A 26,826-nucleotide genomic window follows, 5' to 3' on the forward strand; every position below is an offset into this window, starting at 1 on the left:
GTTTTATCTTCTCCCCTATTATAAAAATATTTTATTATATTAATTATTTTAGCATTGTTGAAGTCTTGAAATTTGGTAATGTGTTTCCTCCAACTGTGTGGTTTTTCTTCAAGATTGTCTTGGTTATTCCAGGGTGTTTTCATTTTCATTTAAATTTTAAAATGGGCTTGTCAATTCCCAAGGAAAATGACCAGGTCCCAGGGCTCAGGCTTGGAGTAAAGTGGGTAGAATCAGCATTTGCTCTCCCACAGCCCACAGTGGCAGCCTGGTTTGGTGTAGGGTATCTGTTGACTGTGGGTAGGGGAGGAGGTCACAAAGAACACAAATCACAGTGACCTCCTGTTTTTCAACAAAAACACTTGATGCAGTAGGATGATGCAGATATATCTTTAAACTTTCACAAGTTTTGGTACCTATAATGCTATATACTATCAAATTATAACTCAAGTGAAAGAGCCCAATAACGACATGTTTCAGATAGGCATACATATCGAAAATTTCACCTCTTCGGACCTTACAAAGTCTTTCACCATTACATTAGTCATCTGATTTATTAAGAGGCTTATATTCCATGTGTTATTTTAAACAAATCAGAGATTATAAACGTGTTAATTAGAAATTCTCTCCCTCTCTCTCACCTACTGCATTGACTTTGCCCACATATATATTTATATAATCTTTAAGAACAATGAATTCAGTTTTATACTTGTTACAGATCTTCATTTTTCCACCTAATGGCTTTCAGGGGATAAACATCCATTTGATTCTTCCAACTTGCTGCATATTCTTACTGTAAGGGCCTGGTTGGCCCGAGGGAGCCATTTTGTTGCAGTGAACTTAGATTGACCCTATGCAATGAACTTAGATTGACCCTGCCCCTCCCAGAGGGGTAAGTCTTATAAAAGGAGAGCAATTTGTTCAGGATATATATGTTGGAAAATGATTAGTTTAAAGCAGCATTTGGAGGATGAGAACATGATGAATCTTTGTGGGAAAATGGAGGAATAGTGAGGAAAATTATCATGATTTCAGCAGAGGCAGGGACCATAGGTCAGCTGTCATCAATGGATGTGAGCACAAGTTAACTTGCAACAGTTCAGTTTTCATGAAGATCTAGTAGAGACCAGATTTGCATGGAGCAGATTACATGTGTGGGTTTGTCAAGAGGGTGCTGCCTGGGACTGCCCATCAGCTTCCTCAGGCCCTGCTTCAGGTCTTTGTTTCTCAGGCTGTAGATAAAAGGGTTTGCATGGAGGGCAGAACTGTGTAGACAAGTGTTGCTATGTGGTCCCTGGCAGTGTAGGTGGACAGGGGCTGTAAATAGACATAGAAGATGCTTCCATAAAAGAGAGTTACCACGGTGAGGTGAGAGCCACAGGTGGAGAAGGCTTTGCGTTTCCTAGCGGCTGAGGGGATCTTGAGAACAGCAATGAGGATTCATAGGTAAGAGAAAATAATGCACAGAAAGGGGGTCACCAAAACAACAGAACCTTCTGACAGTATCACAGTTTCATCGGCAAAGGTGGGGGAGCATGACAACTTCATCAGGGGACTGAGGTCACAGAGGAAGTGATGGATGACATTGGAGTCACAGAAGATGAGGCGATTCAGTAGCAGTGTGTGTAGGAGTGAGTGGAGGTGAGGTAGTGAGAAGGAAAAGGCCACCAGCAGGACACAGCAGTGGTGGTTCATGGTGGTGACATAGTGGAAGGGGTCACAGATGGCCACATAACAGTCAAAGGCCATGACTGCCAGAAGGCAGCTGTCAGTGTTGGCCTAGCATAAATGAAATACATCTGTGTCAGACACCCAGCATAGGAGATGGTCTTCTCTGACAGGAAGTTTACTAACATCCTGTGGACAATGGTTGTTATAAAGCAAATGTCAGTGAAGGACAGGAAACTCAAGAAGAAATACATGGGGGTCTGGATCTGGGGGTCAGAGTGGATGGCCAGGATGATGAGTAGGTTCCCAATTATGGTGACCAGGAACATGGTGAGGAAGAGGATAAAGAGAGATGTCTGGTCTTCAGGCCGGGAGGAGAGCCCCAGGAGAATGAACTCAGAGACACTGCTGGTTTGGTTGACTCTTGTCACTGGCTTGGGTCTAGTTCTATACACGATGTTTTGTTATTTCCCTTACTCCAAGTCCACAACCCAGCAAGTCTTTGTGTTCTCTGGTCACCATTAGCTGCTATGCAGGGGCCCTTGTCAATCTCCCTTGATGTGGTCCTCTGTTCCCAAATTCATGGCATCACAAAGCTGTATAGCGAGGCTGGAGGGACAGAAGAAGAATTTTCCTTTAGAAACCATTAGAGATGGACCTCACTGATTCCAGTTCAGTAGTTCTATTCTGTGAAAGCACTGCTCACTTGCTGGAGAGTTAGCAACTAAAAACAGGCAGTTCCACTGTGTAGCTCATGTTCTAGGTGGGGAGACAGATTATCAACAAAGGGCATTAACTAGTACATAAAGGATGGAGATAGTTGAGGGATGCATTTATCAAAATAACCGACAGGGAAAATTTAAGGGGAATGTGAACCCATTTCAACAAAGTGGGTTTTTTCTCCTCTGAGGAGTCTGTGCAATCTTCCTTTTCCTGTAAATTATTTTTCCTTTCTTTAGTATTTTGTCCTAAATCACATTTGTACAGGATGGGCATCCATTGTTGAGTATTCAACTTATGCTTTATAATTCACCAGTCATATATGTATGCAAAAATACTTATGAGAACACAGTAATTTTTTATATATTAAGTGTTGATATACATATCAGTCTTATGCAGTTACCTTGTGATTGACATCAGAGTGACCTCATTTTCTTGCTACTAAAAATAACTCTGTGATAAGAGATCTTATATAAGCAAAATGTTGTAAATCAACTTTTTAGAGTCAGCATATCCATCTATACCTCATTAATGTACATATTACATAGAGATTTTCAAATGGTTTGAGATATTGGTTATTTATATATTCCTACTTGCCGTAAAAATCTCTCTAATGAACATACTTAAATCCCCAATGTGTTTGAAATAATTTTTTTTATTTTTTTTAAAAGATTTTATTTATTTATTTGACAGAGAGAGATCACAAGTAGGCATAGAGGCAGGCAGAGAGAGAGAGAGGAGGAAGCAGGCTCCCTGCTGAGCAGAGAGCCCGATGCGGGACTCGATCCCAGGACCCTGAGATCATGACCTGAGCCAAAGGCAGCGGCTTAACCCACTGAGCCACCCAGGCGCCCTGTGTTTGAAATAATTTTAAAAGCACCATATTCTTTCACACCTTTTCAATGATCTTTTTACATTGGAACTTCCATGGGTTAAATACTGTTATTCTAACTAATATGTTAATTTAATTAACATTGAAATATTAATAATTGATTAATTTAACAATTAAAATGCAGTAATTACATTAATAAATGATTCATGTGCATAACAGTGATTATGGTTAATAACAGTTTATTGCATATTTGGAGTTTGCTAAGAAAGCAAATTGCAAAAGGATGCTTACATTTTATTTTATTTTATTTTTCTTTTGAGAGAGAGAGCATTCAAGAATGAGAAGGAGAGCAGGGAAGGGACAGAAGCAGAGGGAGAGAGAGAATCTAAAGCAGGCTCTATGCCCAGTGTGGAGCCTGAAGAGGTCCCAATCCCATGACCCTGATCATGGCCAGAGACAAAATCAAGAGTCAGATGCTTAAACAGCTGAGCCGCCCAGGTGCTCTGACTCAAGAGAGACTCTTCATCATAAGTCTTAGTGTCACCTTCCCTTATCTGCTATGGCTGGTTGTCCTCAAAATCAATTAGCTCACATGCTTAAAATATCCTTCTCACTGCCAAGTTGTCAGACGAATCTCATGGTTTTTGCAAGAGCTTGCAGAAGAAATGTTAGTTCATTCACTGCATGATTTGAGTGAACCAGTAGTTAAAGTTAATAACAATAACCAGTATCATTGAGAATTTTCTACATGTCAAGTTTGTGCTAAAGACCTCACAAATGCCATGATGAGGGACCATGAAGCATGTGTTCTTAACAGGAGCCTGGGGCTTAGAGGTGCAGTGGTTTGCTCAGGGTCACCAAAGAAGTGAATAGCAATCAGGATTTGAACTCCAAGCTGAATCACTCTGAGGCACATGCTCTTAACCCTTAGGCTACACCTCCTCATGTCTGTGTGTCTACATATTGGGTCACAATCATACACTTGTTTGCCTCACAGTGGTCATTTCCAACATGACCACCCCTTCTATCCCTTAACTGACAAGTTTCCCTCTCCCATATTCAGAATCTATCCTTGAAGTGGCTAGGGAGGTGCCTATCGTTCTGTGTTACACAGATGGAGGACTTGAAGTTTTGAACATCCATGACTAACTGGCCCAAACCAGGTGGAAAAAAATTGGCCATGCATGGCTGGGACATGTCCATGCGGAGTTGTGGTCAGTGCTGGGTAGTGTTCTTGGATGGGGTTTGATTTGTCCTCTGTCACTTGTTCATAAGCTGATTCCTGATGTTTTATGAATAGCAAGTGAGACACCATGTCTGCAAAACAATTTGTCAAACACAGATCAGTATTAAACAAGGAGCCATTTGTGAAAGGGTTGCTTGAGGAAACCAGAAATTAGTGGAAATTCGGGTTAATTAATGAGATTAGGTGATCACCTATTCTGATGACTAGGAAAAAGGAAGGTTTTTGAATCTAAGAATCAGGAAGAAGAATTCTCAAAGCATAAGGTGAGTGGGTGAGGCTGGGAATACAATGGGTTGGTTAGTTTGTTTGTTTTTCTTTCCCTTTCCCTCTTTCTTTCTCCCTTCCTTTCTCTCTTTCTCTCTCATCTCCCTTCCTTCTTTCCTTCCTTCCCTCCCTCCTTTTCTCTCTTTCTTTCTCTCTCTTCTTTTCTTTCTTTCTTCTCTCTTTCCTTCCTCCCTCCCTCCCTTTCTTTTCTTTCTTTCTTTTTTCCTTCTTTCCTTCCATTCCCTTTCCTTTTCTCTCTCTTTCTTCCCTTCCTTCCTTCCTACTTTCTTTCTTTCTATCTTCCTCCTTCATTCTCTCCCCATCTCTCTCTTCCTTCCTTCTTCCCTCCCTCTTTCTCATTCCCTTTTTTCCTTCCTTCCTTTCTTCCTTCTTTCCTCCCTCCCTCCCTCCCTCTTACTCTCTCTCTCCCTTTCTTTCCTCCCTCTCTCATCTTTCTTTCTTTCTTTTCCTTCCTTCCTTCATTCCTTCCTTCATTCCTTTCTTCTTTCCTTCCTGATGGTGTTTTCCTTCCACCAAAGGCCACAGTGTATACTGCCTAGAGGTCAAACTGGATGGACTGAAAACTAAAGCAAGATGGAGGTTTTAGTTGGACCCTATGACTACTGAATCCATGAAATATTTGGAGCTATCAGGGAGGAAAGTGTAGGTGCGAGGTTGGAGGAGCCAAGCAGGTGGTTAGGTTACTGAAGCTCACCTCTATATCCAGATGCTGTTATTTCCTTCCCAGTGTTTCCAGAAGCTGGTCTGCACCACACCTGCTAGTCAGCTGCCAGTCTACTTCTCAGCCAAGCACAGCCACCTCATGTGTCTCCCATGACATTCTGAGCTGGTGAACAAGGAGAGGAATAGGAAAGGCAGGCAAATGGATATGTTACTTGGGAAGGATAACATGTTTCCCTTCACTGGCCTCCAACACGTCATGTCTGGTCCCCAGCATGCTGCTGCTTTTCCAGCTCCCCATCTCAGAAAGCAGAGAAGTCCTGACTCAAGGGGCAAGGACCCTCTTGATTGTGAAAGCCTAGGCAGCATCTCCTGAGTCTGAGCTCTGCTCTGTTGGCCTCAGGGGTCCTTGTCAGGCTGAAGAAGTTGTGGTTTGATGATCTCTCCAGGGAGCTGGTCGTGTAATCATTCTAAGTGTTAGGGTCCATAATCAAAGGAGCAAGACTGATACAAAGCAAAGGTCAAGCAAAACTTTATTTCACGCCAAGCATCGAAAATCAAACTGACTGGTCAGGGCTGTCTCTTGCAAAGAGGCAACCCCTCCCAAGCTCACAGACTAACTTTTATAGAGGTAGTTTAGCCAGGCTATACACAGGTGGCCAATGAGATTGCAACACACAGAGAAAACTGCACAGTCATGCTAAGTCTGCGACACACAGAAAAATAAACTGCTAGGTAACACATGGGTGGCCAATTGAATTTCAATTTACCCTAGTAGATATATGCACGCTCAATTGATTGGATGTCTTCACCTGGCCTGACCCGCCCTTGTATCTAGGCTTTGCAAGTAAGTTCCTCTGGGAGGGGCAGGGGCAATCTAAGTTTACTGCATAGGGTCAATCTAAGTTCACTACATAAACACAAAATGACTCCCTCTGGCCAACCAGGCCTTTACACTAAGCAGAGTAAGTAGACTGGGAATCCCACCTAGGAGGGCTGACTCCAGGGGATAGAGGAGCCCCAAGGCTTCCTGTTTCAGTGTTGGTACTCATTCCAGAGCTTCTTAACCTCAGTGCAACCATGTTTAGGTGTAAGTTTAGCTTGTGTATTTGAGACCTTTCTAGGTTTTTTTTGTGGGGGGGAGGGGGTGGATGAAGGTTTATATTGCTATGTAGTTCCCTCTTAGGACTCTTAGGTTTTGAATAGTTATGTTCCCATTTTCATTTGCTTCCATGAGTTTTTTTTTTTTTTTTAAATTCCGTATTTCCTGGTAGACCCATCCTACTAAAGAATGGATGCTCATTCATCTACATATAGCTGTCCAATATTCCCAGAACCATTTAGTGAAGAGACTGTCTTTTTTCCACTGTATATTTTTTCCTATTTTGTCAAAAATAAATTGACAATAGAGTTGAGGATCCATATCTGGGCTCTCAACCACTCTCTTACACCGTACATAAAGATCAACTCAAAATGGATAAAAGATCTCAACGTGAGACAGGAATCCATCAAAATCCTAGAGGAGAACATAGGCAGTAATCTCTTCGATATCAGCCACAGCAACTTCTTTCAAGATATGTCTCCAAAGGCAAAGGAAACAAAAGCGAAGATGAACTTTTGGGACTTCATCAAAATCAAAATCTTCTGCTCAGCAAAGGAAACAGTCAAGAAAACAAAGAGGCAACCCACGGAATGGGAGAAGATATTTGCAAATGACAGTACAGACAAAAGGTTGATATCCAGGATCTATAATGAACTCCTCAAACTCAACACACACAAAACAGGCAATCATATCAAAAAATGGGCAGAAGATATGAACAGAGACTTCTCCAATGAAGACATACAAATGGCTACCAGACACATGAAAAAATGTTCATCATCACTAGCCATCAGGGAGATTCAAATTAAAAGCACATTGAGATATCACCTTATACCAGTTAGAATGGCCAAAATTAGCAAGACAGGAAACAACATGTGTTGGAGGGGATGTGGAGAAAGGGGAACCCTCTTACACTGTTGATGGGAATGCAAGTTGGTGCAGCCTCTTTGAAGAACAGTGTGGAGATTCCTTGAGAAATTAAAAATAGAGCTTCCCTATGACCTTGCAATTGCACTCCTGGGTATTTACCCCAAAGATACAGATGTCGTTAAAAGAAGGGCCATCTATACCCCAATGTTTATAGCAGTAATGGCCATGGTCCCCAAACTATGGAAAGAACCAAGATGCCCTTCAACGGACGAATGGATAAGAAAGATGTGGTCCATATACACTATGGAGTATTATGCCTCCATCAGAAAGGATGAATACCCAACTTTTGTAGCAACATGGACGGGACTGGAAGAGATTATGCTGAGTGAAATAAGTCAAGCAGGGAGAGTCAATTATCATATGGTTTCACTTATTTGTGGAGCATAACAAATAGCATGGAGGACATGGGGAGATAGAGAGGAGAAGGGAGTTGGGGGAAATTTGAAGGGGAGTTGAATCATGAGACACTATGGACTCTGAAAAACATTCTGTGGGTTTTGAAGTGGCGGAAAGGGTGGGAGGTCAGGGTACCAGGTGGTGGGTATTATAGAGGGCACGGATTGCATAGAGCACTGGGTGTGGTGAAAAAATAATGAATACTGTTATGCTGAAAAAAAAAAAAAAGAATGGATACTCATTAACCTCCAAATGTTCGAGTTCTGTCCGAATTTCCTCTTGTGATTGAGATCAAGTTTCAAAGCACTGGGATCTGAAAATATGCAAGGAATAATCCCAATCTTTTGGTACCATTTGAGACCTGATTTGTGACCTAGTGTGTGATCTATTCTGGAGAATGTTCCATGTGCACTCAAGAAGAATGTTTATTTTTTTTTTTGTTTAGGAGGAAGGCTCTGTATATATCTCTGAAGTCCATCTGGTTCAGTGTGTCATTCAAAGCCCTTGTTTCCTTTTTGGTCTTCTGCTTAGATGATCTGTCCATTGCTGAGTGGGGTGTTAATTTCCCCTACTATTATTGTATTATTATCAATGTGTTTCTTTAATTTTGTTATTAATTGATTTATATAATTGGCTGCTCCCAAAGAAGGAGCATAAATATTTACAATTGTTAGATATTATTATTATTATTACTATTATTTTCAGTTAGACCAAGCTAACCTTACAGTTAGCACAAGCTAACCTTACACCTAAAGGACCCGAAGAAAGAACAGCAAATAAAGTGTAAATCAAGCAGAAGAAAAATAATAAAGATTAGAGCAGAAATTCAATGAAATAGTATCCAGAAAAACAGAATAGATCAATGAAACTAGAAGCTGATTCCTTGAATGAATCAATAAGATTGATAAATCTCTGGCCAGAATTATCCAAAGGAAAATGGAAAGTACCCTAATCTATAAAATCATGAATGAAAAGTGAGAGATCATGACTAACACCAAGGACATAGAAACAATTTTTAGAAATTACTACCAGCAACTATATGCCAACAAATTAAGCAATCTGGAAGGAATGGATTCATTCCTGGGAACTTATAAACTACCAAGACTGAAACAGGAAGAAATCAACAATCTGAATAGACCAGTAACAAAATTGAAGCAGTAATAAAAAAACTTCCCCTAAAATAAGAGTCTAGAGCCAGATGGCTTCCCAGGAGAATTCTACCAAACATTTAAACAATAAATCAGGGGCGCCTAGACGGCTCAGTGAGTTAGGCTGAATTTAGTGTCATTGTATTTCCTGTAAAGTCACTGTTTTTGTATATTGTGTCTGTTTCTTTCTGGTCTATTTACTTTTGGGATCTGTCTTTGCTTACAGGATCCTCTTTAATATTTTTGCAGGGCTGGTTTAGTGATGACATATTCTTTTAGTTCCTGTTCATCCTGGAAACTCTTTATCTCTCTTTCCATTCTAAATGAGAGCCTTTCTGGATAAAGTCTTCTTGGTCTGGATAAAGTCTGCATAAAGTCTGGATAAAGTCTGGATAAAGTCTGGATAAAGTTCCTTGAGTATATCATGCTGACCCTTTCTGGACTGCCCATTCTCTGTGTATAGTTCTTCTGCCAGTCTAATGTTTCTACCCTGTATGCTAAGGATCTCTTGTCTCAAGCTGTTCTCAGGATTTTCTGTTTATCTCTGAAATTTGTAAGCTTCATTATTGTATGTTGGGGCATTGGTCTATTTTTATTGATTTTGAGGGGCGTTCTTTGTACCCCCAGACTTGAATACTTATTTCCTTCCCCACATTAGGGAAGTTTCCACGATGATTTGCTCAAATATACATTCTGTCCCTCTCTTCCTCTTCCCCTGAGAACCCAATTATTCTAATATTGTTTCATTTATGGTATCACTGATTTCTCAAAGCCTCCTTTCATGATCCATTAGTTGTTTTTCACTCTTTTCCTCAGTTTCCTTACCTTCCATCATTTTGTCTACTATGTCACTGACTTTCTCTGCCTCATTCACCCTAGTAGTTAGAGTGTCTATTTTAGAGGGCATCCCAGTTAAAACATTTTTAATTTCAGCCTGATTAGATTTTAGTTCTTTTATTTCTGCACTAAGGGTTTCTCTAGTGTCTTTTAGGCTTTTTTCCAAGCCCAGCTAGTATCTTTACAATTTTATTCTGAATTCTAATTCTGACATCTTACTTATACCCATATCAATTAACTCTATGGCAGAGATTACTTCCAATTATTTCTTTTGTTGTGAAATTCTCTTTCAAGTCATTCTGCCCAGAGAAAAATAGATGAATGAGAGAACAAAATAAAAAATATCAACCATGACTCTAGCAAAATATACACTAGACAAATAAAAAGAGATTAGAAACCAAAAAAGAAAAAAAATTGAAAAAAGAATATAATCTCACAGGTGGACAAAACAGGATCACACACTTTGTTCTGCATGTATATGTTAGAAGACACTAGATCCCAAAATTTAATGAAAGAAAAACACGATAGATAGATAGGTAGATAGATAGATAAAACTGAATACAGTGAAAGGAATCAGAAAATGAAGAATATAACTATAAAATGTAAATGTAAAAATGAAAACTAAAAAAGACTTAATAAAGAGTTGACAAGATAAGTAGTTGAAAAGTGAAAAAAGAAAAAATGAAAAAGAAAATTTTAAATGGAAAGACAAAAATCATGAGAAAAAACCTTGAATTCAATATACTATTTTCCCCTAGAGCAGGAGTTTTTCAGTTCTGTGTGATCCTTAAACATGGTATTTGATGAATGTTTCTGGTGGTCTCTGGGAGGGGGGCCTGTTGCACTGACTCTCAAGTGTCTTTACCTAGGCAGTTTCACCATCCCTTGCCAGTGGACCAGGCTTAGTATAAGCTGCTTCTAGTTGCTATACGTGGTTTTGTGCCCTGAAGGTCTTTCGTTCCCCTATAAAGGAGGAAAATAAATAAACAAATAAAAATGGTAGTGCCCCGTTCTCCAGTCCTGGAGCTGAAAGGTCTAGGCCCCCATTCTTCAGGACCCCCTCAGGTAAAAGCAGTCAATTACTTTTGTGTGTGCAAACTTTGCAGGTTCCTGTGGTTCACACCCATGTGGATCCTCCCTAAGGAAGGAAGGAGGTCTCCTCATGGTTCTGCTGCTTGCTGGGCCCCTGCTCTTGGAGTGATCACCATATCACACATGCACCTGCATCCCTCCTCTGGGAGGAGGGAGGAGGGTCTTACAGCAATTGTCACTTGTTGGGCCCCTGTTCAGAGAGTGGTTGCCCAGTTGTGCAGTGGTTCATGGCTTATGGCAACAATGAACTGAGATTCCATTCCTGGGAGTGACTCCCCAGCTTCCCCTCTCTAGTGCTTAGGAAGACTGCCCTTAGGGCCCCCTGTTCTTTCTGTGACCCCAGGGATCCTGAGACCACACTGTCTCACCAGTATTCTGCCTCATATCACCACCTGAGCACCTTTTAGGTAGGGATATCCACCACTGGGGCACACTTATAAAAGTTCCAATTTTAAAGTCCACTGCTAAATCATTTTCTGGTCTCTGGTTTATAGAGGCTCCCTCCCCCTGTGGTTTATCTTCCAATGTATCCCCTTAGATTCACATCTCTGCACCTCTTACCCTGCAAAAGTGGTCACTTTTCTATTTGTAGAACTGCAGCAATTCTTTTTTTTTTTTTTTCAGCATAACAGTATTCCTTGTTTTTGCACCACACCCAGTGCTCCATGCAATCCGTGCCTCTCTAATACCCACCACCTGGTACCCTGACCACCCACCCCCTGCCCCTTCAAAACACTCAGATTGTTTTTCAGAGTCCATAGTGTCTCATGGTTCACCTCCCCTTCCAATTTCCCCCAACTCCCTTCTCCTCTCTAACTCCCCTTTTCCTCCATGCTATTTGTTATGCTCCACAAATAAGTGAAGTATGATAATTGACTCTCATATGATAATTGACTCTCCCTGCTTGACTTATTTCACTCAGCATAATCTCTTCCAGTGCCATCCATGTTGCTACAAAAGTTGGGTATTCATCCTTTCTGATGGAGGCATAATACTCCATAGTGTATATGGCCCACATCTTCCTTATCCATTTGTCCGTTGAAGGGCATCTTGGTTCTTTCCACAGTTTGGTGACTGTAGCCATTGCTGCTATAAACATTGGGGTACAGATGGCCCTTCTTTTCATGACATCTGTATCTTTGGGGTAAATACCCAGGAATGCAATGGCATGGTCATAGGGAAGTTCTATTTTTAATTTCTCGAGGAATCTCTGCACTGTTCTCCAAAGAGGCTGCACCAACTTGCATTCCCACCAACAGTGGAAGAGGGTTCCCCTTTCTCCACATCCCCTCCAACACATGTTGTTTCCTGTCTTGCTAATTTTGGCCATTCTAACTGGTATAAGGTGATAACTCAATGTGCTTTTAATTTGAATCTCCCTGATGGCTAGTGATGATGAACATTTTTTCATGTGTCTGGTAGCCATTTGTATGTCTTCATTGGAGAAATCTCTGTTCATATCTTCTGCCCATTTTTTGATATGATTGCCTGTTTTGTGTGTGTTGAGTTTGAGGAGTTCATTATAGATCCTGGATATCAACCTTTTGTCTGTCATTTGCAAATATCTTCCCCCATTCTGTGGGTTGCCTCTTTGTTTTCTTTACTGTTTCCTTTGCTGGAACTGCAGCAATTCTTTTCTTGGATTTAAGATGTTCTGAATGATTTGACAGATATCTAGCTGAATTCAAGGGACCAGATGAAACAAGGGTACCCTACTCTACTGCCATTTTCCCTCCTCTCTGATATTTAACTTCTGAATTGTAATTTTTGTCTATCTGGTGGGTACTCAATGGGTTCCCATTATGATTTAACATGAATGAAACTCAGTATCTTTTAATGTAATCACATTTGGTCATCTGGATTTCTGTGGGTGTGTGTGTATAAATGTGTATGTGTGTGAAAAGCTTATTTACTTCCTTTTCATAATTTACCCCCTCACTTCTTTTTCCTTATTGACTTCTAGGGATCTTTATATATTCTTAATTTGAGCATTTTGTATGTTTTATGAATTTCAATGATCTTTTGTCTTTTTACTCTATAATGTCTTTTGATAAACAGACATCAGTATTTAATTTTTTTCCAAGATATTATTTATTTATTTATTTGACAGAGAGACACACACACACTGGGAGAGGGAACACAAGCAGGGGGAGTGGGAGAGGGAGAAGCAGGCTTCCTCTAGAGCAGGGAGCCTGATGCAGGGTTTGATCCCAGGACCTCAGGATCATGACCTAAGCTGAAAGCAGATGCTTAAAAACTGAGCCACCTACGAGCCCCTCAGTATTTAATTTTAACACAGTGAATTTGCTATTCTTTTATTTTATGTCAGTTCTCTTTATGTCTTATTTAAGAATTACTTTTCTATTTCAAGGAGACAAAGATTCTTCTAATTCTTTTATATAAAGGTATAGTTTTTGGTTTTCATATGCAAGTTTAGAATTCATCAGGGGTTAGTTTTTCCATATGGTGTTGGTAGGGATCCAAATCATTTTTCTGTGTGACTTCTCAAATATCTTAGCTCCATTTATGAAAAGATACTCTCCATTGCCTCATTCATAAATCAAGTGTATACCAGTCTTTGGGTATGTTTTCAGGCTTTCTACCCATGAATTAAATACTGATGTCTTTTTTGTCTAGTACTTCAGCAATATCCATGTAGTTTTATTTACCATAGGTCCATAGGAGGTCTTGATAACTGGTTGCTAGTGATTCTCAAAATACTGTTTCTAAATCAGCATATAAGCATTACCTGGGGACTTGTCAGAAATGCAAATCACTGAACCTTACCAGTGATATATTCAGGGGACACGGTCATAGGTCTATGGCTATACTCATTCTTGGAAAAAAATTACCAAATTTTCTCTTCCAAGGCCAAAGGGTTAATAGTAATAAAAGGCAACTATAGATTGAAGGTGATATGCTTCAAACATAGAGTGTCTCCTCTTTATCTGCTTCTCCAAAATAAGAATTAGGACACTGAATGGAGGGTCTATTTGGTGATCTGACCTCCTTTATATCAACCCTTTCTTACCATGACAAAATATTATTACTTAAAAAAAAAAAAAAGATTTAATTTGGGGCACCTGGGTGGCTCCATGGGTTAAAGCCTCTGCCTTCGGCTCAGGTCCCAGGGTCCTGGGATCGAGCCCCATGTCAGGCTCTCTGCTCAGTGGAGAGCCTGCTTCCCTTCCTCTCTCTGTCTACTTGTAATCTCTGTCTGTCAAATAAATAAATAAAATCCTTAAAAAAAAAAAAAGGAGAGCTGGTGATATTCTTTAAAAAAAAAAAAAAAGATTTAGTTGTGGTAGTTTATATGTTTCTAGGAATGCATCCATTTCTTCCAGATTGTCAAATTTATTGCCGTAGAGTTGCTCATAGTATGTTCTTATAATAGTTTGTATTTCTTTGGTGTTAGTTGTGATCTCTCCTCTTTCATTCATGATTTTACTTATTTGGGTCCTTTCTCTTTTCTTTTTGATAAGTCGGGCCAGGGGTTTATCAATTTTATTAATTCTTTCAAAGAACCAGCTCCTAGTTTCGTTGATTTGTTCTATTGTCTTTTTGGTTTCTATTTCATTGATTTCTGCTCTGATCTTTATGATTTCTCTTCTCCTGCTGGGCTTAGGGTTTCTTTCTTGTTCTTTCTCCAGCTCCTTTAGGTGTAGGGTTAGGTTGTGTACCTGAGACCTTTCTTGTTTCTTGAGAAAGGCTTGTACCGCTATATATTTTCCTCTCGACTGCCTTTGTTGTGTCCCACAGATTTTGAACCGCTGTATTTTCATTATCATTTGTTTCCATGATTTTTTTCAATTTTTCTTTAATTTCCCGGTTGACCCATTCATTCTTTAGAAGGATGCTGTTTAGTCTCCATGTATTTTGGTTCTTTTCAAACTTCCTTTTGTGGTTGAGTTCTAGCTTTAGAGCATTGTGGTCTGAAAATATGCAGGGAATGATCCCAATCTTTTGATACCAGTTGAGTCCTGATTTAGGACCAAGGATGTGATCTATTCTGGAGAATGTTCCATGTGCACTAGAGAAGAATGTGTATTCTGTTGCTTTGGGATGAAATGTTCTGAATATATATGTGATGTCCATCTGGTCCAGTGTGTCGTTTAAGGCCTTTATTTCCTTGCTGATCTTTTGCTTGGATGATCTGTCCATTTCAGTGAGGGGAGTGTTAAAGTCCCCTACTATTATTGTATTATTGTTGATGTGTTTCTTTGATTTTGTTATTAATTGGTTTATCCACAACTGAACCAGGAAGAAATAGAAAGCCTGAACAGACCCATAACCAGTAAGGAGATTGAAACAGTCATTAAAAATCTCCAAACAAACAAAATCCCAGGGCCAGACGGCTTCCCGGGGGAATTCTACCAAACATTTAAAGAAGAACTAATTCCTATTCTCCTAAAACTGTTCCAAAAAATAGAAATGGAAGGAAAACTTCCAAACTCATTTTATGAGGCCAGCATCACCTTGATCCCAAAACCAGACAAGGATCCCACCAAAAAAGAGCGCTATAGACCAATATCCTTGATGAACACAGATGCGAAAATACTCAACAAAATACTAGCCAATAGGATTCAACAGTACATTAAAACGATTATTCACCACGACCAAGTGGAATTTATTCCAGGGCTGCAAGGTTGGTTCAACATCCGCAAATCAGTCAATGTGATACAACACATCAATAAAAGAAAGAACAAGAACCATATGATACTCTCAATAGATGCTGAAAAAGCATTTGACAAAGTACAGCATCCCTTCCTGATCAAAACTCTTCAAAGTGTAGGGATAGAGGGCATATACCTCAATATCATCAAAGCTATCTATGAAAAACCCACCGCAAATATCATTCTCAATGGAGAAAAACTGAAAGCTTTTCCGCTAAGGTCAGGAACACGGCAGGAATGTCCATTATCACCACTGCTATTCAACATAGTACTAGAGGTCCTAGCCTCAGCAATCAGACAACAAAAGGAAATTAAAGGCATCCAAATCGGCAAAGAAGAAGTCAAATTATCACTCTTCGCAGATGATATGATACTATATGTGGAAAACCCAAAAGACTCCACTCCAAAACTGCTAGAACTTATACAGGAATTCAGTAAAGTGTCAGGATATAAAATCAATGCACAGAAATCAGTTGCATTTCTCTACACCAACAGCAAGACAGAAGAAAGGGAAATTAAGGAGTCAATCCCATTTACAATTGCACCCAAAACCATAAGATACCTAGGAATAAACCTAACCAAAGAGACACAGAATCTATACTCAGAAAACTATAAAGTACTCATGAAAGAAATTGAGGAAGACACAAAGAAATGGAAAAATGTTCCATGCTCCTGGATTGGAAGAATAAATATTGTGAAAATGTCTATGCTACCTAAAGCAATCTGTACATTTAATGCAATTCCTATCAAAGTACCATCCATCTTTTTCAAAGAAATGGAACAAATAATTCTAAAATTTATATGGAACCAGAAAAGACCTCGAATAGCCAAAGGGATATTGAAAAAGAAAGCCAACGTTGGTGGCATCACAATTCTGGACTTCAAGCTCTATTACAAAGCTGTCATCATCAAGACAGCATGGTACTGGCACAAAAACAGACACATAGATCAATGGAACAGAATAGAGAGCCCAGAAATAGACCCTCAACTCTATGGTCAACTAATCTTCGACAAAGCAGGAAAGAATGTCCAATGGAAAAAAGACAGCCTCTTCAATAAATGGTGCTGGGAAAATTGGACAGCCACATGCAGAAAAATGAAATTGGACCATTTCCTTACACCACACACGAAAATAGACTCAAAATGGATGAAGGACCTCAATGTGCGAAAGGAATCCATCAAAATCCTTGAGGAGAACACAGGCAGCAACCTCTTCGACCTCAGCTGCAGCAACATCTTTCTAGGAACAACGCAAAAGGCAAGGGAAGCAAGGGAAAAAATGAACTATTGGGATTTCATCAAGATCAAAAGCTTTTGCACAGCAAAGGAAACAGTTAACACAATCAAAAGACAATTGACAGAATGGGAGAAGATATTTGCAAACGACATATCAGATAAAGGACTAGTGTCCAAAATCTATAAAGAACTTAGCAAACTCAACACCCAAAGAACAAATAATCCAATCAAGAAATGGGCAGAGGACATGAACAGACATTTCTGCAAAGAAGACATCCAGATGGCCAACAGACACATGAAAAAGTGCTTCATATCACTCGGCATCAGGGAAATACAAATCAAAACCACAATGCGATATCACCTCACACCAGTCAGAATGGCTAAAATCAACAAGTCAGGAAAAGACAGATGCTGGCGAGGATGCGGAGAAAGGGGAACCCTCCTCCACTGTTGGTGGGAATGCAAGCTGGTGCAACCTTTCTGGAAAACATCATGGAGGTTCCTCAAAATGTTGAAAATAAAACTGCCCTATGACCCAGAAATTGCACTATTGGGTATTTACCCTAAAGATACAAACGTAGTGATCCTAAGGGGCACGTGTACCCGAATGTTTATAGCAGCAATGTCCACAATAGCCAAACTATGGAAAGAACCTAGATGTCCATCAACAGATGAATGGATCAAGAAGATGTAGTATATATACACAATGGAATACTATGCAGCCATCAAAAGAAATGAAATCTTGCCATTTGCGACAACATGGATGGAACTAGAGCGTATCATGCTTAGCGAAATAAGTCAAGCAGAGAAAGACAACTATCATATGATCTCCCTGATATGAGGAAGTGGTGATGCAACATGGGGGCTTAAGTGGGTAGGAGAAGAATAAATGAAAGAAAATGGGATTGGGAGGGAGACAAACCATAAGTGACTCTTAATCTCACAAAACAAACTGAGGGTTGCTGGGGGGAGGGGGGTTGGGAGAAGGGGGTGGGATTATGGACATTGGGGAGGGTATGTGCTTTGGTGAGTGCTGTGAAGTGTGTAAACCTGGTGATTCACAGACCTGTACCCCTGGGGATAAAAATATATGTTTATAAAAAATAAAAAATTATAAAAAAAAGATTTAATTTATTGATTTTAGAAAGAGAGAAAGGGAGAGAGAGAGAGAGAGCGAGTGGGGGAAGAGCAGAGGGTGAGAGAATCCCTAACAGACTCCATGCTGACCATGGAGCCAGACATGCGGCTCAATTCCAGGACCCTGAGATCATGATTTGAACCAAAATAAAGAGTCAGACAATTAACTGACTGCACCACTCAGGAGCTCTAACATGATATATTTCTGTTGAAACGAAAGTCAGTGATATGAACAACAGAGCAATCTTATATTACATTTTAATTAGTGATTAGTTCTACAAAAAATATATGTCCCATTTTAATAAATTCAAATATTCTAGATATGTAGAAGCTAAAAACAGACATCATCTCCTTTTCTATTCCATGTCATCTCCTAGAATTAACCATATTCACTAGGAGATTTCTTCACTGAATATATACTATTACTTAATTATTATATATATACACTCTTAAAATACAGATTTATTATTAAGTATTTTATCATCATTTATTAATAGGTTTATTCTTTTTCAAAAGAGGTTTCTTTTTTTTTTTATTATGTTATGTTAGGCACCATACAGTACATCATTAGTTTTTGATGTAGTGTTCCATGATTCATTAATTGCATATAACACCCAGGTTTATTCTTTTCTTCTTATGTTATGTTAGTCACTATACAGTATATCATTAGTTTTTGATGTAGTGTTTCATGATTCACTGATTGTGTATAACGCCAAGTGCTCCATGCAATACATGCCCTTCTTAATACATTACTGGTCTAACCCATCCCCCCCCACTCCCCTCCCCTCTAAAAACCTCAGTTCCATTTCCTGAAGTCCATAGTCTCTCATAGTTCATCTTCCCATCTGATGCCCCCTCCCCTTTATTTTTCCCAGGCTTATTCTTAAGCATTTTATTTTAAACTTGCTCTTCATTCATAATTGCTTTTCAGGGCAGTGATAGAAATATGCATTATTATTTAAAATGACCACATATTATTTATTTCTACGGAAAAATTGAACCATCATTTATCTATTCTATTGATGGGCATTTAGATTGTTTTTAATTTTTCACTATTACAGACAATGCTGTAATCAAAAAGTGTCTGTGTACATGCATTTTTATAATTTGACGTACTATTACTTTAGGACATGAGTCCTAGAAATAAAACATAGAGATATGGAATGCTCAGAAATTTTCAAATATTCAGCTTCTCACATGAGGCCATGTTAGTTTTCTTTAGGGGGAGATGCTTATTGAAATTCAGGTTCACAGGCCCCATGTGAAACCTGCTGAGTAATATCTTTGGAAATGATACACAATAGTAAGTGGCAAAAATATTAAAATAGAAAATACAGTAAAGACTAAAATCCCTGAGACAGTAATAGAGAATAAAGAATGAAAACAACAGTATACAGAATCAAGTACTAGCCTGTAGCACTGGATAACTCTACATCCCAGAGCCTCTATGTTTAGTTCTGGAAGCTCCTAGTTATATCTGCCTGCAATGTTCACATATGGGCTTTGAGTCTCTCTTCAAAAGATACTGAGAATAATTCTAAGTAGTTACAATAAATCTTTCCCTGAGAAGCAGACAGACGTCAGAGTGGTAGGAATGATAGAAATTGAGGGATCTCTAAGGGGAGTTGAAGGTAAGAGAGGTCAGAAGGGGAGTGATTGCCTGTGAAGGATAAGCACCAGATGACCAGGGTAAGGACCCGGAAGCAACTCTGGCCCTTGCACACTGGCCTGTTCATAGGTTCAGTTGTGTGTTGAACTTCTAAGTTATTTAGCTAATCAGGTCTAAGAGCTGGGCTTGTGTTCACTACAGACCCCAGAATATCTTCCTATCAGTGATAGAGAAGAAAGAAGAGGCATGATCCCTGTATAAACTGACAGGCCAGACATATTCTTTGTTTTTGTGGAAGTTTCAAATATAGGAAACTCTCAATTTCTGTCTCTCTGTATCTCTTTCTCTTCCTAAATTACTGTAATGACCTTGAAAAAGCTAGCAAAACTGATTACAAAAGTTCATTAAAGTAAGAAGGATACTAAGTGAATCAAAGTCATTGAGTAGATATGAATTAGTTCCACCAATTTTTGTGGAAAACAGAGGTTTCAACAGCCCTTGGGGGAATGAAAAAGATGTGGTTTCTTGGAGAAGAAGAGAGAGGTAGAAATGTGAAAACTGGAACCCAGGAACTTGGCTGACCTTGAACCATTTGCTGAATCATAATAGGCTCAGTGGTTGGTGGCTACAAATGTAAAGACATGGATACAACCCAACATTCATAACAGATATGATTATGCCTGCTGACCAGCAGAAACAGGGTCCAGGGGAGCAGAGACCCTCATGAACACCCTCCCAGAGGTTCTGGCTAGGACTTCCTCCTGGCCATCAGCTTCCTCAGGCCCCTTTCCATGTCTCTGTTTCTCAGAGTATAGATAAAAGGATTTAGCATGGAGGACAAAACTGTGTAGGCAAGTGTTGCCACACGATCTCTAACAGCGTATGTGGACAAGGGTTGTAAATAAACATAGAAGATGCTTCCATAAAAGAGAGTTACCACGGTGAGGTGAGAGCCACAGGTGGAGAAAGCTTTGCGTTTCCCAGCAGCTGAGGGAATCTTGAGAACTGTGATGAAAATTCGTATGTAAGAGAAAGTAATGCACAGAAAGGGGGTCACCAAAACAATGGAGCCTTCTGATGTTATCATGATTTCATTGACAAATGTGGAAGAGCATGACAAGTTTAGCAAAGGCTTGATGTCACAGAAGAAATGGTAGATAACATTGGAGTCACAGAAGATGAGGCGATTCAGTAGTAGGGTGTGTAGGAGTGAGTGGAGGTGAGGAAGTGAGAAGGAAAAGGCCACCAGCAGGACACAGCGGCGGTGGTTCATGGTGGTGACATAGTGGAAGGGGTCACAGATGGCCACATAGCGGTCAAAGGCCATGGCCACCAGAAGGCAGCTGTCAGTGTTGCCCAGAGCATAAATGAAATACATCTGTGTCAGACACCCAGCATAGGAGATGGTCTTCTCTGACAGGAAGTTCACTAGCATCCTGGGGACAACTGTTGTTGTAAAGCAAATGTCAGTGAAGGACAGGAAACTCAAGAAGAAATACATGGGGGTCTGGAGCTGGGGGTCAGAGTGGATGGCCACAATGATGAGTAGGTTCCCCATTATGGTGACCAGGTACATGGTGAGGAAGAGGATAAAGAGGGGTGTCTGGTCTTCAGGCCGGGAGGAGAGCCCCAGGAGAATGAACTCAGAGACACTGCTGGTTTGGTTGACTTTTTCCATGGTCACATCGCCAACTAAACAGAGAAGATCTTACCCCTTAAGACACAAACATTTCTTTCACAACCATAATCACAAACAAGGCAGTAAGTATGTTTCTACCTACTATTACTTTCCCCCCTTAAAGCTTTCCTTTAGTTTCCACCCATTAGCTACCATGTGGACAACTTGTCATATTTGTGGTCCTTGATGCTGCTCTGTCTCAGCTTGCTGACTTCACATGCTACTGGTGTTGATAGCATGGACTTTCAGAAGAAGAATTTTCCTTCAGAGACAGAGCTTAACTATTTCAGCTTAGTATCAAATCTTAAAAATAATTGTTAACTGAGTACCTACTTTGTGAAAAATACTCTCTGGGAGTAGGGGCACCACTGTGAAAAAGACAGAGACAAGCCAGGCATGGAGGATCTATATCTACCTACCTACCTATTAATCTACCTATCTATCATCCATCTATCATCAGATAGTTCTATGGTGTATAAGGAAATATAAATCCCATAAGAGGATAGAGACTTACAAAGGTAGGGTTGGGAATTTATTTTAGATTAGATGGTTTCATTTTTCTTTGTCTATATCAAATTTTCAGTTGTCATGCTGAGCTTTATCTTTGAATCTCCTTGCCAAAAAGAAGGATTTGATGAAATATTCAATGAGGAAATCAGAGGAATAAGAACCCAGGTCAGCAAAGTTTTTTTTTTTTTTTTTAAAGTAGCGTTTATTGTCTGCTAATTTGGAGAGACTTTTTTTTTTAAATTTTTTATTTTTTATAAACATATATTTTTATCCCCAGGGGTACAGGTCTGTGAATCACCAGGTTTACACACTTCACAGCACTCACCAAAGCACATACCCTCCCCAATGTCCATAATCCTACCCCCTTCTCCCAACCCCCCTCCCCCCAGCAACCTGAATCTCCTTGCCAAAAAGAAGGATTTGATGAAATATTCAATGAGGAAATCAGAGGAATAAGAACCCAGGTCAGCAAAGTTTTACTGTCATGCTTGGTTTATCTTTAGAGGTACTTATTTAGAAGTTCATATTCCTTAGTGAAGGTTAACCTATCAGGATCAGTCCATATAAATCCTTGTTTTAAATTTACTTTCTATTTTTCCTCTCGTTTCCTAAGTCAGATCATGTTTTCACATCTTGGATATCCAACCATTAAGCAAGCATATGTTTTTCCATGCCAGCAGCCATTTGTTTATTTAGTTATATATATATATATATATATATATATATATATATATATATATATATATATAAAATTTAAAAATATATATTATTGCTTTGTTTAGGTATGTTTTTCTTCCATTTACTTCAATAATTACTTAAAAATACTATGGCATATATTTCATTCTGTTTTTTTTCTCTCTGTATATAATTTTTTGGATATCTATCAATGATCTGGTTCTAACTCTTTCCATTGTGTCATGTGGCTCACCTGACTTACTATGTCCTCTAACTCTTTGCTACCATAAACACCATATATTCAGATATCCTCGTGTCTACGGAGTGTTTTAAATTATTCATCCAGACCTTGAGAATGGGCACATTGGATAGACTTGTTTTGGTTTGGTTTGTTTGCTTGTTTGTTTTTTGGCTTCATTAATAATAGGAGACTTCAACACTGTACTCATAGCAATGGAACAGATCCTCTAAGCAGAAGATCAACATGGATAGGCATGACTTTAATAGCAATTCAAAGAATGGCTATTTATTCATTTGTTCATACAACAATTAAATGTCTAGTTTCCAGCTGGCTCATAGCAGGCAAGTAATTGAATATCTTTAAATTTCAGTGTTCTTATCTGTGAATAGCTATATTAATATTTTCTCCATAATATTTTTATGAGATTTTCATGATATAATGTACCCAAAGCACTTAGAATAGTTCCAGAGAGAGAGAAAGTAAGTATTTGATAATACTGTCTTCTCTTTCCCATCACCATTGGTGCCAATGACTTTTTCCCCAGCTAGGTATCTGTACACATTCTCAAAAGTAATGAATCAGAATACTAAAATAATTCTAGCCCACACTTTAATGCTCTAATGGTCATACTGACCTTAATATGAATCTACAAAGCCTTTTTAAAAGGTGCATGCTTTGACTAATCTGTGAGTAAATCAACAATTAAGCTCTTATCCCATATAAGCGGAACTTTGTTTAATCCTCACTGTAAACTTATGAGACATAAACCATTATTATTCCCAGCTTTTTTTTTTTTTTTTTTGATGAGGAAACAGATAGAGAGAGTAACAATAATTTTCTAAACTCACATATCAAGTAAATAGCAGAAATATGTTTCAAACTCAGGACTAATTGTGGATTTCAAGATTTAACCACTATGTGTCTTCTCATGTTTTTGTAAAGCTATAAAATATATCTGAAATAGCCATGCACAGGATCTAGTTTCTTTTTCAACTTGATCATTTTCTATTTTTTTAAGTCATTTTCTATATTTTATTTTCTATTTTAAAACACACATATGTCCCACCATTTTTTCCTAAATTTTTTTTTGTCCCACATTAAAACAGACCTTTGCTTTTACAATGGGAAATCTAGTTTTTCTGTGTTCAACAGAATGCACACTTTGAAAATTCTAATACACATGATTAACTGGCAACAGGAGGAATTTGGTCTTGGATGGCTGGTGCATTACATGTGTATTGAGTCGAGAGTGTGGTAGAAAGTGCGCTGGACCTGGAAGCACAAGGTGGAGGTTTATACTATCACCTGTGCCCTGTGTGATTTTAGGTATTTTAAAGAGCTAATGAAACTTAACATATAAGTACAGCTTGTAAAATATATACATAAAAAATAAGTTATTTGTGAAGGGGATGACTGGGGAGTATGAGATAAGATTTAAAGTGATTTAAAAGTTTTTTTCAGCTGAGGTCATCCCCAAAGACCGCTTAAGGCTAAGGACTATCTTACAAGTCCCTGTGTCTTATCTGGGTTGAGTACTTGATAAAATGGAAGGAAGTTTTGGAAGTGAGAATCCTAGGGAATCATTCTAAAAACCTGGGATGTGTCAGGGAAGGGGACGTGTGTGTGTGTGTGTGTGTGTGTGTGTGTGTGTGTGTGTGTGTGTGTGTATCTTTTCTACTAAACTCCTCTTCTGCACCTATTGAGAATCTGGTTCCTGGAAACCATGGGATAATGATACACACTGGACCACAGATCAAATAGGGTGGTCACAAAATACAAAGCCAGACTTATTATTAGGCTGAACTCTGATATATTGTGTCCATATGATTTTTGGAGCCAGAGGAGCCAAATAGAGACTGAAATAAATATCCAGGTGAGGTGGATGGTCAGTGAGTATGATGATGTTCACTTTCCATATCCAGATATCTTCTCACTTTTCCCAGTTAAAAAAAATATTTTCTCTCTCCTGAGCCACTTTTCCAAATTGGTTACATTTACCTATCAGTCAAAGCTGCCCTTTTGATTTTCTAGCCAGCAATGATCAAGAGGGGTTGGGAAGAAGGAAGAAAGAGAAGATAGATTCCTCTGGATTCTAGAGGGAAAAAGTATTTTCCTGATTCTGGATCCCATCCCTGTCTATTCCTCATCCTCTGTCTCTCAGCATCATTCAGTTTTTTTTCTGCTCCCCACTGTAGAAGGCTGAGATGCCCAGACTCACTGTAGCAGGAACTCTCCTGGTTGGTGAAACCCTATGGTCTTCTCATGGGTTTGTCTCTGCTCTCCTGGACACCTTTGGGTCCTTCTTGTGCTGAGAGAGATTTGGAGTGCTCATTCCAATCTGACTCCTCAAGAGAATTTGCTCTGTGAACTCTCTCTTGATACAGAAATCACAATGGTCACAGAATTGAGTGGAGTTGTCCTCAGGGGACAATTAACTCCTGAGGCCACCTTCTTAAGATTGAGGCTATTTCCAGAGCCGTTTAAACTTACCATAACATCTCCAGGGCATGCTTTAGTGTCCTCAGTGTAGGGTAATCAAAGGTGATAGGATCTGCCCACCTGTGTGTGTGTGTGTGTGTGTGTGTGTGTGTTCAGTGAGTAGGGAGTGCTACCATTTGGGTTCTCCAGGAAGCAGTCTTTCAGATGGAGATTAGCATGCAAGGTGTTCATTACAGAGTACTCTAGGAATCCTCATCTGTGGGAGAAAGAGAAATTAAGCAGAGCTGGGCAGAGGGAAAAGGTGGGTTGTGATACAGTCCTCATGAAGGTCTCAGCTGACCTTACTGGGAGCTCTGGAGCTAGGATGTCAAGGAGGACAATTCTTTATATCCCCATGTTGATCATTGGGAGTAGGGTGCTTCTGGAAGAAAGGATACTCAGATGAAGCAGTTTCTTTCAGCTGAGGTCATCCCCAAAGAGAGCTTAAAGCTGAGGACTATCTTATAAGGCCACCCTTGATGAGCTATAGTGCACTCATTATCCATTTTTGACCTGCACTTAAACAGTGAGCTGACCCACTTGTGAACCATGCTCAAGCATTTCCCTCCTCTGTCAGCTGGTTATAAGGGAAAATTCTATGCAGCCATTCCTTTCCAAACCCTCTTCTAGATCACTTGGATCTTTACAGTGCTTCTTTATATCCCCTGAATCTTTACAGTGCTTAGCTTCTACCCTCAAGACTGTGTCTTGTTAAAGTTCCAACTTGCTAGCAACTTCTTGGTTATCTGGTTCAATTACCATGGTATCTTTGATACAAGGGAGTAGTGTGATGTCCTATGGGATATGCAAACAGTCTGCATGTTTTTGGACTCTACTATGACAGAATTCAGAAGAGTTAACAGAGTCTTGAGGAAAATATATACCATTTTCATTCCAAGTGCATGCAAACTGTTTCTGATCCTTTTATGTGTGAGTGGTGGAAAATAATGCATCCACAAGATCAGTGGCTGCAAATCATGCACCCGAGGCCAAATACTAGTCTTTGGTAGCAAATATACCACATCTGAACGATGGCTAAGATTGCAGCTACTACTTGGTTGACTTTGCAATGGTCCACTGTCACCTTCCAGGCTCTGTCTGTTTTTCATAGGAACTCAAATGGTGAATCAAGGGGAGAAATAATGGACATTCATCCTGGCATGCTTTCTGTGCCATTTCCCTGGGATATATTATTTTTGATTTATTACCCTGACTTGGGGATGGGCAGTTTCAGGAGCTTCTCACTGGCCAGGGATTGAATGTTGAGGAAGTGCCAACTGCCATGCATATCTTTGTAGTTATATATTAGGAAACTAGTGAAATCACATGGTGGGTCTGTAGATTAAGTGGACCCACTGTATAAGCGATTTGGGTCAGTACTCCATTTAGTACCCTGTCCCCATACTCATTCTCTCTAACAGTGAAATCATGATGACATTTCCCCATTTAAAGTTGCCAAGTAAATGCTATATGTACCCTTGGGGAAGACATGGGTATACCCCTGTGTTGTTACATGGCTCTTCCTCCTTGAGATGTGGGCTCTCCATCAGTCAGTGGATTCCAGGACTAAAAAGTGACTCAGGTCTAAAAACCAAGCAAGGGACTAGTATGTTTTATTGAGTACACTCAGTTTCCTCATAATGGAGCTATACCCCTTATTGGTTGCTGATCTAGCCACT

The 26,826-nt window shown here is 39.5% G+C and overlaps 2 protein-coding genes across 2 annotated transcripts; both read right to left on the reverse strand.

The window, feature by feature from the left end:
- Positions 1-1,096: 1,096 nt before the first annotated feature.
- Positions 1,097-2,914, reverse strand: LOC101690349 (olfactory receptor 1L8). Its single transcript, XM_013047353.2, is given in 4 exon segments — positions 1,097-1,248; positions 1,251-1,778; positions 1,781-2,106; positions 2,910-2,914. Coding segments are annotated over 4 exon segments (1,011 nt in total).
- A 17,399-nt stretch (positions 2,915-20,313) lies between these two features.
- Positions 20,314-21,243, reverse strand: LOC123392815 (olfactory receptor 1L8-like). The gene has a single exon (XM_045082909.1). The coding sequence runs from the start codon at positions 21,241-21,243 to the stop codon at positions 20,314-20,316; it is 930 nt and encodes a 309-aa protein (XP_044938844.1).
- Between the last annotated feature and the right edge of the window lie 5,583 nt (positions 21,244-26,826).

Source organism: Mustela putorius, unplaced genomic scaffold (genome assembly GCF_011764305.1).
Source record: "Mustela putorius furo isolate JIRA1106 unplaced genomic scaffold, ASM1176430v1.1 tig00000596_pilon_pilon_pilon, whole genome shotgun sequence".
Lineage (NCBI taxonomy): Eukaryota > Metazoa > Chordata > Mammalia > Carnivora > Mustelidae > Mustela > Mustela putorius.